At 39.0% G+C, this 13053-nt stretch overlaps 1 protein-coding gene across 1 annotated transcript; it reads left to right on the top strand.

Annotated features, from left to right (window-relative positions):
• Positions 1–7328: 7328 nt before the first annotated feature.
• On the top strand, positions 7329–8685 carry LOC145797630 (receptor-like protein EIX2). The gene is made up of 2 exons (XM_082885014.1): positions 7329–7544; positions 7693–8685. Exons 1-2 carry the CDS (start codon positions 7329–7331, stop codon positions 8683–8685), a joined length of 1209 nt encoding a protein of 402 aa, XP_082741140.1.
• The last annotated feature ends 4368 nt before the right edge of the window (positions 8686–13053 follow it).

Consider the following 13053-nt stretch of genomic DNA (forward strand, 5'->3'; position numbering starts at 1 on the left):
AGGTATGAAAGGATAGATACCTGCGGAGGAACGAAGACCCTTCTAGAAGGGATGCAAAGACAGGGGGCATGAGCGCTCCCAAGAAGATAACATTCAAGTATAGAAGAGCTCAACCTGAGTGAGCAAATCCCGGATCCCAGATCCCAGAAGACATGATCTCGGCCTAGATGAGTAGGTCCGAGAAAAGAAGAGCTCAACCTGAGTGAGTAGATCCAAGATTCCAGAAGATAAGATCTCAGGACCTGAGTCCGAGAAGAGAAGAGCACAATGAGCAGATCTCAAATCCCAGAAGATAAAAAGGAAACACACAAGATCAGACTAAAGTTGGCTAGAATTGAGAAGTATGCTAGGGCCGAGGAAGACATGCCAGGAACAAAGGCATCGGAACAAGAAAAGAGAAACGGCTCGCCGATGCGAGGCCGAAAATCAAACTCAGGTTGGAGCCAAGTAAGATCAATATAGAAACCAAGGCCGACAACCTCGGATTGAATTCAACCTCGGCGACAAGGTCGAAGCTACATGATGAGAACCCAAGTGGATTTTAAGTTCACATTGGGGGCAAAGAGAAGAAGAATGCGGTTACCACTTGTTGAAATTTGTAGCAATTTACAAGTTGGTTAAACCAATATGATGCTTAGCCGAAGTTAAGCCGATATGATACTTAACTGAAGTTAAGCCGAGATAATGCTTAACCGAAGTTAAGCCCAGATGATGTTTAACCGAAGTTAAACCGAGACGATGCTTAACCGAAGTTAAGCCGAGATAATGCTTAACCGAAGTTAAGCCGAGATAATGCTTAACCGAAGTTAAGCCGAAGATGATGTTTAACCGAAGTTAAACCGAGATAATGCTTAACCGAAGTTAAGCCGAGACGATGCTTAACCGAAGTTAAGCCGAGATGATGCTTAATTGAAATTAAGCCGAGATGATTCCTTGTCTCCACTTGTTGAAATTTGTAGCAATTTACAAGTTGGAGTCAAGCTGATTCCTTGTCTTCACTTGTTGAAATTTGTAGCAATTTACAAGTTGGAGTCAAGCTGATTCCTTAATTCACTTGTTGAAATTTGTAGCAATTTACAAGTTGGAATTAAGCTGATTCCTTATCTTCACTTGTTGAAATTTGTAGCAATTTACAAGTTGGAGTTAAGCTGATTCCTTATCTTCACTTGTTGAAATTTGTAGCAATTTACAAGTTGGAGTTAAGCCGAGATTACTGTTTCTCTTCACTTGTTGAAATTTGTAGCAATTTACAAGTCGAAGTGAAGCCGAGGTTATAGTCTGCACACTTGTAGCAATCTACAAGTTGGTTAAACCAGAGAAGATGCTTAACACTTGTTGAAATTTGTAGCAATTTACAAGATAATGTTAAGCCGACATGTGATCATCTGTTGAAATTTGCAGCAATTTACAGGTTGAGGTAAAAGCTAAGTATATTGTTTAAACACTTGTTGAAATTCGTAGCAATTTACAAATAGATTATTGTTTAACACTTGTTATGTTAATCCTTGTTGAAATTTGTAGCAATTTACAAGTAGGCTAAACCGAGATCACCGTTTAAACACTTGTTGAAAGTTGAGAAAAAGTTTGCAAAGTTAACATTGAGTAGTATATGTTTCACACTTGTTAGAATTTATAAAAAGTTTGCAGGTCAGTATCTTGCCGAAGTAAAAGTTTTGTAGCTATTATACCCGAGGTATGTAACCCCGAGAAGATCGCACAAAGGAGGCAAAGTACGAAAGGCATGCAAAATATTCTAAGTATAGAATCATGCAAGAGCAGTTAGAAGAAGATCAAAACAGAATTCGTCGTGATTGACACACCTTCACCTTATAACATCATCTTGGGAAGGCGATGGTTGCATGGAATGGGGGCAGTTCCCTCAACGTTGCATCAACTATTGCGGTTCTCCACAGAACATGGGATTGAAAGAGTCAGAGGGGATCAACTGCAGGCGAAGAATTGCTCCATGGCAGCAATGAAAACTACCTGCAACATTCGGGAACCAGGGAAGGCAGAGATTGAAGACGAGGACATGGAGGTCCTAGATGATGTCGGCAAGGAGCCAGCCAAAAAGAGTGAAGAGACACTGAAGAAAATCCTCGTCCGGGAGGGCGACGAAGAGTGCTTCATTCAGAGAAGGAAAGTTGAATTAGACATTGAAGAACAAGGAGGCACATCGGCCATATGCAGAGCTTACATTATCTAAAGAACAAAAAGGTACAAGAGTACAAGCGACAAAAAAAAGAAAAACTTCAAAAACTGAGATGATGCTTAACCGAAGTTAAGCCGAGATGATGTTTAACCGAAGTTAAACTGAGGTGATGTTTAACTGAAGTTAAACTGAGATGATACTTAACCGAAGTTAAACCGAAATGATGTTTAACACTTGTTGAAATTCTGAGAGAATTTACAAGCTAAAGAGTGCACAAAGTTAAATGTCGGCAAAAGATTCGCCGGAGTCAAACGTCGTTTTGATTAGAACCACTAAAGTGCACGCCAGAAATGGTGACCAGAATTGTGAAAAGGAATAAATGCTTCAAGAAATAGCGATGATAGTTTGCAAAGGCCAAGAGAAAGAGGGTCTAAAGGGGGTGAATTAAATACCAGAAGTTTTAGTACATCGGCGAAAGAAGAACACATCAGGTCTGTGACTACAGCATGAAGCCCACTTCCCTAATGTGATCCTAAGTACAACTTGCGTTCACATTAGGGGCCAGGGAGAAGGTGTAGGGGGAAGGAATGATAATTAAGGAGCAAGGAATGTTAACACTTGTTGAACTTTTTTGAGCAAATTACAAGATGAGTTAACCGAAGATCATGAAGTCTAGCAATTTACAAGTTTGGTATAGCCGAGATAAACACTGAAAGACGTTTCTGAGATATGATCAACCGAGATGACCAACTAGCTTGTTAAGAGCTGAGAAGGTTGGCAAGTACAAAAATGAAGACCTTAAAGAACTAGGGACTGAAAGCAAGAACGCCGGACTAATCTGCTTCGACGGACGACAATGGTTCAGCCTCGGCAGTCAGTTGGAGGAGCTTCTCTACCGCTACCTCGGCATCAATTTCAAGAAGGAAGCAAACTACTCGGCATCAGCGGTAGGTTGTGTCTCACCCCCAGAAGACAGTTGGAAAGAACTTCTCAGCAGCCTTCTCAGCCACGAGCTCAGCATCAACCTTTTGAAGAGTTTGATCAAAGCTCTTCTTGGCGATTGGCACCTCAAAGTTTTGAAAGCAAGGATTGAAAGCAAAAAATCTGGAAAAAGACACAGAAAACAGAAACAAGAATGTAATCTGTAATCAAGAATGGTGATGAAGCTATCAGGAAATCAAGACAAAAGGATTGCACAGGTGTGTCAAGCCAAGAACAGTGACAGAAATCAACAGATATGTGAACAGTGTGTAGCCAAGAAGATGATTTGGAAATAACGGGTAAAACAAGCAATGGTGATTAACAATGAAGCAGAGCTTCTTGGAAAGCAACAAGAAATAAAACCAGGAGGAACAGTGGCTTACCAGAAAGAGGGAAGTCGAAATGAGAATTGCCAAAGTCTGACGACAATGACAGAATGACGTAAAGCTTCACCGAAGGAGAGAAACGAAGACAGTTGTAGAAGCTTGAAAGCTTGGAACAAATGGCGGATTCAAGCAAAAGAGCTAGAAAGTGAAGAAGCTAGAGGATTAAATGAAAAAAGAGAAAAACAGAAGTCAAGAAGATGACAAAGTTCAAAGAATAAAGCCAAGTGCACAGGCACTAAGTAAGTATGTGAAGAACAAGAAAGTAATGAACCAGACATCATGCTAGCAACAGAAAGCGGATATGACAAGAACAGTGCCAGGCATTCAAACAATTCAAAACTTGAAGACAGACGAAAATAGAAGGCAACAGATGACAAGTAAACAGATTCAGAAGAGTTATGAAAGATTGAGCTTAATAAAAAAGTAAGAGTTTATGAACCTACAAAGTGAAGTGAACGCCGATATGAAAATCGCCGGAGTCAAATAGGTGACTGGAAATCGGGAACTCACCAGAGAGTGTGAGTGGAGCAGTTGCAAAGCTCTTGGAGTTTACGAATTAAAGGAACCAGAATCTCGGCTAGGAGGTGCGATTTCAAGCAGTTTGGAAAGCATGAAACTTGATTCTTGACACCAGTGGACAGCGAAGTCCAGGGAACTTTGAGCTCGGCAAGTTTGGTCTCAGACAGAGGGGCACAGATGAACGAACAGTGTAGGTTCCATCACCTCAGAATGTCGAGGTAATAGAACCTAGGGGGCAGTTGTGGGGATATATTTTCTGAGTACCAATACGTGGCAAGGTGACGCCGATGTGTCAGCCAAGGTGCCACGTGTCCTGGTCGTGACGCCGAGGTGATCTCGGCTAGGCCGAGGTTGGCTCCGAAGATATCGGAATCCGAGATAAGCGGATAAGGGACAAGAGTCCTAGAATGAAGAGGGAACTCAACTTGGATATGGACAAGAGTCCTAGATTGGAAGAAGACTTCCGTTTGGGTAAAGATAAGACTCTTAGAGAGTTTATCCTAATCCCACTGGGAGTCCCAGATTAGCAGTAATCCTAAGTCCATTAGGGACAGGCTCCTATTGGGGCTAGGATTGTATTGGCTATAAAAGAGAGGCACCCCCATGGGTCTAAGGTATGCTTTTGATACTCAAGCTTGTGAGTTTAGTACTTGATTTATCTTTGAGAGATATACTGACTTGATCGTCGGAGTGCCCCCGGGTGGTCGAAACCACCGCGGGATTCTTATATTTCTGTTACAGGTCAGTCAGGTGCCATCTATTCTGCCAGTGCTCTCCAGCTGGTTACTAAGCGGACAGTGTGGTCGGAAAATCACCCACACAAACTCCACAAGCCTTTCATGTTGTTTAAAATTTAATTTGAATTTTAAAGACGCACAAATATGAACGTGAAAGAAGAACAAAAAATTAGCATATTGAAGTGAATGCCCTCGTTTAACACTGTATTTGGATAGAGGATTGAGAAAATGACTTAGAAAGGAAAAGAAAAAATAAATAAATAAAATATAAATAAAATATATTTATATTTTATATCACTTCACATATTTTTTACTTTTTTTTTTCAAATCTCATCTCAAATTACCAATCCAATCCCTTCACGTGATTCTATTACTACAGTATTTGAACTTTCATTGATTGGTGATACGATGACGTCATATTCGTGTCATTGCTGATATTTACATGGGTAGGGCTTACCATAGTTAAAAGATAGTCTAGACTGTCATACTTGATATTTAAGTTAAGTTTGGCATATTATTAAAATGTTATTTAAAAAGTTAAAAAGTTAATATTATTTATCAAAAATTAACAAATATAATTGTACAATTTATAATTCTAATTTTTCTTTATAAATCAATTTTTATAATTTTTTATTATACATTTTTTCATAAAAAATTAAAAAATTAACTTAAATATCTATATTTTTTTCTCAATTTTTTAATCTAAAAAGATAAAAAATACGCTTATTAACCCCTCAAACAACCCCCTTACTTTTGAAGGACTTACCATAGTTAAAGGATAGTCTAGACTGGACTTTGATCGTCTCCTCTTATAAAGTAACCCTCCATTACGATTTAATAAACCATCCGGAGTGATCCTATTTTCTCATAAATACCACCATTATTCATTGTGCAAGCTGCGCATAACTCCATATAGAAGTATTTAGAGCCTCTGAAATTCTCAATATGAGGAAATTCTCCACTATTGGGCTCCTTTTAGTTGTGCTGCTTTGTTTTGAAACAGCTAAGCCCTGTTTATGCAGTGCTTCAACCAACAGTTGTGTAGAAGATGAGAGACTCGCTCTTCTGAAGTTCAAACATAGTCTCACAGACGGTTCGCTTCAATTGTCATCTTGGCATGGCCAAGATTGTTGCAACTGGACAGGAGTACAATGTGATGGAACTACTCGCCATGTTGTCAAGCTTGATCTCCATGTTGACACTTATAACATGATGATCAACTCCTCTGCCCAGTTAGCGACCAATAAAGTAGACTCTTGTTTGCTTGAATTGAAATATCTGAATCACTTGGACTTGAGTGGTAACAAATTTCAAGGTAGCCTGATCCCCGAGTTCTTTGGAGCAATGACAAAGTTGAGGTATCTCAATTTGTCTGATACAGGGTTCAGCGGAATGGTTCCCCATCATCTCGGAAATCTTTCTAGCTTGCGTGTTCTTGATCTCAAGTATAGCTTCGACAATGATCACGCATTAATTATAGATGATCTCACATGGGTGTCTCGTCTTTCAACATTGCAATACCTTGACATGAGTAGAGTGAATCTTAGTGCAGCGCACAATTTGCACAAGGTACTAAACATGCTTCCTTCTTTACTAGAGTTGCGTTTGTCATATTGTGGACTTGATAATAGTCATTTACCTCATATGTATGTGAACTCTACAGTTTCTAATGTTCAGTACCTAGATCTTGGTCATAATTCATTTGAAGGTGAATTTCCGAGTCGCGTCAGTAACATGACTTCTTTAAGAGTCCTTGATCTTTCGTTCAATTACTTTAATTCTTCTATGCCTCTCTATCTCGAAAACCTTAAGAGCCTTGAACATCTCAATCTTGGCTCCAATCAATTTAACCACACTGGTGGGTTTCTGAGGCTCTTGTCAAATCACTGTAGCTTGAAATCATTTGATATGAGTCAAAACCAAATCCATGGAGAGGAGATGTCCATACTTGACAAAAATTTATCTAGATGCACCACGTATGATTTAGAGACATTGATTTTAAGCGCTGATGGATTCACCGGTCATTTGCCAAATTGGCTGGGACAACTTAAGCATCTGAAAGACCTTGATCTTTCAGGTAACTCATTTAATGGTTCGATTCCAGCATGTTTGGGAAGATTGTCATACTTGCAGAATTTACTCCTTGGTAGTAATCTGTTGACTGGGGATATCCCACCGTCACTAGGGAACTTGTCAACCTTGAGAGTTTTAGATCTTTCTTCCAATCAGTTAAATGGGACCATTCCTATTTCTATTGGACAACTATCAAACCTCAAGATCTTATATCTCTCTTTTAATTCCCTACAAGGTGTAGTCTCTGAAGCTCATTTTGCCAACCTCTCAATGTTATAAGAATTGAAGATAGGTTCTGAATTCTTGACATTGAAGTTGAGATCTGAATGGATACCTCCTTTTCAATTGGCAACCATTTCACTCTGGTCTTGCAAATTGGGGACTCAATTTCCTCAATGGCTTCAAACACAAAAGAAACTTTTTTATCTGGATATTTTCAATACGAGCATATCAGGAACCCTACCTGAATGGCTTCATGACATGAATCTCTTGGTATTGGGTCTCCCTAACAACCATATCAGTGGACCAATTCCAAACCTTCCTTCCACTTTATTCATAGTTGATCTCTCCAATAACTTCATTTCAGGACCTCTTCCTCAAAGTATTGGAGATATGGTTACTTTGTCATCTTTGTATATGGTTGGTAATTTGATAAATGGTTCTATTCCAAAGTCATTCTGCAAAATTCTAAATTTGGTATATCTCGATCTTTCCAAAAATATGTTATCTGGAAATCTTCCTCATTGTTTGGGGGAACTCTCCAACCTATACATTTTGAAATTTTCATCCAACAAGCTTTCAGGGGTTATTCCAAACTCTATTGGACATTTGACTACTCTCGGAGGGTTATTTGAACAACAATAGTCTTTATGGAGAGCTTCCTTCCGCTTTGAGAAATTGCAGAAGTTTAGCAAATTTGAATCTTGGTGAGAATGGATTCAATGGAAACATACCTAGATGGATTGGAGAATTGAAAGACTTGACCATTTTGAGATTGCATAAGAATACGTTCACTGGCAGTATTCCTTCACAGTTATGCCAACTGCCTCAACTCCAAATCATGGACCTTGCAGATAATAATTTAAAAGGAACCATCCCTCGTTGTTTTGGCAATCTCAACGGCATGATTTTGAATGAAAATGGTATACAATATAATTTAGGAGGATGGTTGTTTGAGAGCATAAGGCAAGGCCTGAAAGGAAATGAACTTGAATACACCACTGCACTATTGTATGTCGTCAACATGGACCTTTCAAGGAATAATCTGATTGGAATGATCCCTGAAGAACTAACACTTCTTTCTGGTTTGCTTGGGCTTAATTTATCACACAATAATCTGACAGGAAGCATCCCGAAGAATATCAGTGGCTTAAAGTCAATGGAATCTCTTGATTTCTCTAACAACCAACTTTTAGGCACAATTCCGGAGAGCTTGTCAGCTTTGAATTTTTTGAGCTACTTGAACCTGTCATACAACAACTTCTCCGGACATATTCCAACTGGAAAGCAACTCCAAACTCTTGTTGATCCTTCTATTTACATTGGCAACGATGAACTCTGTGGAGCTCCGCTACCAAAGAAATGCCCTGGTGATGAACATTCGCAATCTCCAACAAGTTTAATCCCAAGTCATTTAGAAAAACATGAAGGAGATGAAGCTGAAAATGTATGGTTTTACCTGGTTATAATGAGTGGTTATGCCACAGGGCTATGGGGAGTCATTGGAGTGCTGTTGTTGAAAAAGAAATGGAGACATGCTTATTTTCAGTTTGTGGATATGACCAAAGACAAGGTACTTGTTGCGCTAACAGTGAGAATGGCTCGATGGCTTGGATGAATAAGTAGATTCTCAAATAAAAACCAAATTGTTACCATGTATCTATTTGGTATGTAGACCTATGTATGTTTCTCCTCTCCTCTATCTTTCTACGTTGTATGTGTAAGTGGGGTGGTGGCTATGCAGTTTTCATTTCAACTATTGTTATTCAGATTCAAAAGTTAGATTTACTTTCTAAATTACTGATGTGTCAAAAAGATGATTGGATGATAATTAAATATTTTTTAATTATCAATAAATTATTTTTTTAACACATCACTAAGTCTAAAAAGTGAGTTTAAAAAGTGGACTTATGTAACCATTTTCCTTTCATTTTATATATGTGGATCTTGTTTTTGTTTTTCTTATATTTGTTTGGAGTTTTTTCTTTGTTATTTTGAGAGTTTCTTTGCAATAATGATATATGTTATATTTGATTGTAATTGTAATTCAGTAAATAACACGGCACATGGTTTAAAAAAAGAAACAAATAAATAAAATAGTGAACTGTGTAGCCTTAAATTTATTTTGTCCTTGGATTCACCCCAGGTGATTGTATTCCATAACCACACCTCTCTCTCTGTACATGTGTGTTTTGTATAATCATTTAAGATTGTGATCCTCTCCTTCATTGTTTATCTATTTATTATTTAGGAAAATTATCAATACACCTTCTTATATTTATTTAAAATATAAATTATTCTTTATGATTTTATAAATTATATTTTGTCCTTTTATATTTCTAATCTCATAACAAATGATCCATTTTATTAATAAATCATCAAATCAATTAATAATTTTTAATGATGTCAAAAATATATTTCAATTAACAATTCCAGTAAATTTTATTATTGTAAAGGAGCATTGTTAGAAATTTATATTTTTAAAAAATTAGTGAAACATTCCTCTTCAATTTTGCGTTGTTGGAGAGGTCTAAGATATTTTTTTTTTTATATTAGCTAAGATCCCTCAACATCTTGTAACGTTATAGCGATCCCGGTCTTCCCTTCCTTTGTATATTGTATTCCGGACTTGGTTCCGTGGTTGTGTTGTTGTCTCATTCTCATTCCCTTCCCTTACTCTTTGTATTTGAGTCTTGGGTTGTGTTGGGCAGGTTTGAAATAGGTTGGTTGTGCTTTGGAACCAAAAGTTGATGCCCAGAATTTGACCTTCACGCTCGAGCGGGAATTTTGACGCTCGAGTGGGACCCTGTTGTTGTTTCTCCGCTCGAGCGGGTGTTTTGATGCTCGAGCGTAAATTTCCATCTCCTAGTATTTTTCTCTGCAGGTCTTCGTACGCTCGAGCGGGGGTTTTGGCGCTCGAGCGTGACCCTTTGATTTTGTTCATCCGCTCGAGCGGAGACCATCACCTGCAAAACTTTTATGAGTGTGCATCCGACGCTCGAGCGGGTGTTTTGACGCTCGAGCGTGAGTCTGTGTCTGACGCTCGAGCGGGGCGACTTTTATATCAGTCCGAGTTTCACCTTTTTAGATCACTTTTTGATTTCCTTTCTCTCTCTTACTTTTCCAAAACCTCCATTAGAGAGCTCCTCTCTCTAGAAACCCAACTTCTCTCTAGGTATTAATCTAGTTTGAGTGATCTCCCTCCATAGTCCCTTTGTAAAAAGTGTTGTGCTTAGTGAGGGCTTCCTATCAATCCGAAAATATTGGAGTTTGGAGCATTTCGAATTTCTTCATCTTCTTCCTTTGAGCTCCGAATTTGAGGTAGGGATAACTACTCATTTTTATGATCTTTGACATAAGTATTTAGTCATTTTAATTTAATGTTGAAGTGGGGTGATTTTGGGTTTTAGGGTTTCAAATGAATAAAGAGGGATTTTATTATTTTGACTCATAAATGAGTATTTTGGGTCTTAAATTGATAGTATTGTTGATATTGAAGTTATTTTTGGCCTCTGGGTCAATATTGAGAAAAGGAGGAGAAAGCCCTAAATTTTGTTATGAATTAATTTATACAATTAATTTGAGAATGTTATAGAAGTATGTAATTGAGTTGGAAATAATGAAATTGATTCATTAGGTGATAGGATGGTGGAGTTGGAATTATTAATCACTCACCTTCTAAAATTGTTGATACTTATCTGTTGAATGAAATTATTATCTGTTTAGAAATAATTTCTTTGGGCTATCGGTAGAGGATAGTCTTGATTGTTGTAGATAATGCATGATGATTAGGTGAATTGAAACTAATCAATTAAGTATGTCATCGAGTATGACGGTTGGATTAATACATCAAATGTGTATTGGTTGGTAGTGTACATGATAATTATTTATATACATTGTTTTGTGTAGAATGAGATAGGGGATGTACTCCACGGTTTAGGGGGAGATAGGGGACGGACTCCTAAACCGGATGTTATTGGGGAGGAGATAGGGAATGGACTCCATTGATATAACAAATATGTGTATCTGTTGAAGTGTTGATACAACAAATATGTGTATCTATTGTGTGTTATGGAAGTGTGTTGATATGAGTGTTATCTCATTGGAAATGAATTGTGGACAAAGGAATTGTTTTTAATTTGAGATGTAATCTCACTTAAATTGTTAGGCCAGGTTCTGAGCCAGGTTTATGAATTGAGAAATGGTTAGATATGGAAAAGAGGAATAAAATATGGACATATTTGTCATGTAATTGAAATGGATTATGAAATGATTGTGTGGGTTGAATATTTATCAAATGCTATTGTTTTAGTCATTACTCATACTATGTTTAGCATATCTCTACTGGGCGTTGGCTCACCCTATATGGGACATCATTTTCAGGTTCAGGTATTATGTCGCCTCCGAGGTCTTAGCTTGGATGGTTATAGGAGTTGAAGACTGTTTCGTTTATTTTATTTTTTTTGTGTATTACATGTATATCAAGCCAAGGGCTTATTTGTGTAGAGTTAATACTCTCTTTTTGTAACCAAGTGTTGGCTTGGAAAGTTGTAAGCCTATGGGGCGTTTACTTTTGTTGTTAACATGTAATACTTTTGGACTAAATACTCTGATGAATAGAAATATGTTTATTTCTCTTGTATTTATGGCTGTAGCGAATGCATGATTTATGGATTTATTTCGAGGGCGTTACAACTTGGTATCAGAGCATACCGGGTTTGAATACTTTGGGTACGTGGGAAGTGATTAGTGTCACAATGGGTTTGTCTCGCTTGTTAGAGACTTGTGTAATGTTATGTGCTTATGTGATAACATGTTTATGTGATTACTTGGGTATGGGATTTACTTTCTGGGATGTTGATTGGATCATTGGGTTACTGTGAGTCTTGTTGGAAAAGCACTTGATCAATGCTGTTTCTAACCGGAACTCTAGTAACGCCTCGGGATTATCATCATCCGAAAATGAAATTCGTAGGTGCTTACGTGATTATGTGCTTACGTGGAGTGAATTATTGTTGTCCAATGCATTAGGACGCGAGTGTTATAGTTTCGGCACATTGGTGAATGTGCTAATGTTCTTCGTTACCTTTATTAGGATGTCAGGACGAGGACGTGGAGGTAGGCGTGGTAGACCTAGGAGGCAGGAGATGCCTATACCGGATAAGATTCTGGCGCAGCAGGAGGGAGTTGGCCAGGCCAATGTGGCCGAGCCAGTAGGTCAGCAGGCCATGGGCGCCTTAGCCTGCGAGATGGTAGGAGCTTTGAGGGAGTCCTTGGGCATTCTCAAAGCTGAGAATCAGGTTCAGGCCCATGTTGCTAAGGCAGGGCTTTCCTTTCTGAAGAGGGAGTTCTTCCGGTCTAATCCGGATGAGTTTGTTGGGGATCCGAAAGAGCCACTTAAGGCTGATGAGTGGCTGGAGCAGATAACGAAGACGTTTGAGATGTTTGGCATCGAAGACGAGGCATTGAAGGTGACCTTGGCATCTTTCCAACTTAAGGGGGATGCGGGTCAGTGGTGGAAGTTCATGAGGGGCCATGTTGTTGGTACTTGGGAGGACTTCGTGGGTGCTTTCTAGGAGAATTTTTGTCTCCCGCTGTTAGGGGGTTGAGAGATCAGTTCTGCCAGCTTAAGCAGCTGAGTTCTTCGGTGGCCGAGTTTGAGGCCGCATTTACTAGTTTGTCCAGGTTTGCACCGGAGCTAGTGGCGTCTGAGGAACGTCGTTGTCTGGAGTTTGAGAAGAAGTTGAGGCATGGCCTCAAGATGAGAGTTGGGGGTTCTATGACCCGGGAGTATGGGCGCCTTGTAGATGTCGCAGCCCATATGGAGATTATGATGCAGGAGGAGGAGGAGAGGCAGAGAGGCTCCAAGAGGAGTCAGGATGGTTAGGGGGGCGGTAGGAGACAGAAGGGTGCTAACCCTCAGCAGCCCCAGGGTGCTTTTGTGAGATCTACCTTTCCAGTGCCGAGTTCAGGTTCTGGGAGAGGT

The sequence above is a fragment of the Camellia sinensis genome, chromosome 8 (assembly GCF_055761805.1).
Source record: "Camellia sinensis isolate YWXY chromosome 8, ASM5576180v1, whole genome shotgun sequence".
Lineage (NCBI taxonomy): Eukaryota > Viridiplantae > Streptophyta > Magnoliopsida > Ericales > Theaceae > Camellia > Camellia sinensis.

Coding starts and splice junctions, on each gene's coding strand:
- LOC145797630 (XM_082885014.1), top strand. CDS start 7,329: ATGAATCTCTTGGTATTGGGTCTCCCTAACAACCATATCAGTGGACCA. Junction 7,545..7,692: donor TCTGCAAAATTCTAAATTTG/GTATATCTCGAT, acceptor CTACTCTCGGAG/GGTTATTTGAACAACAATAG.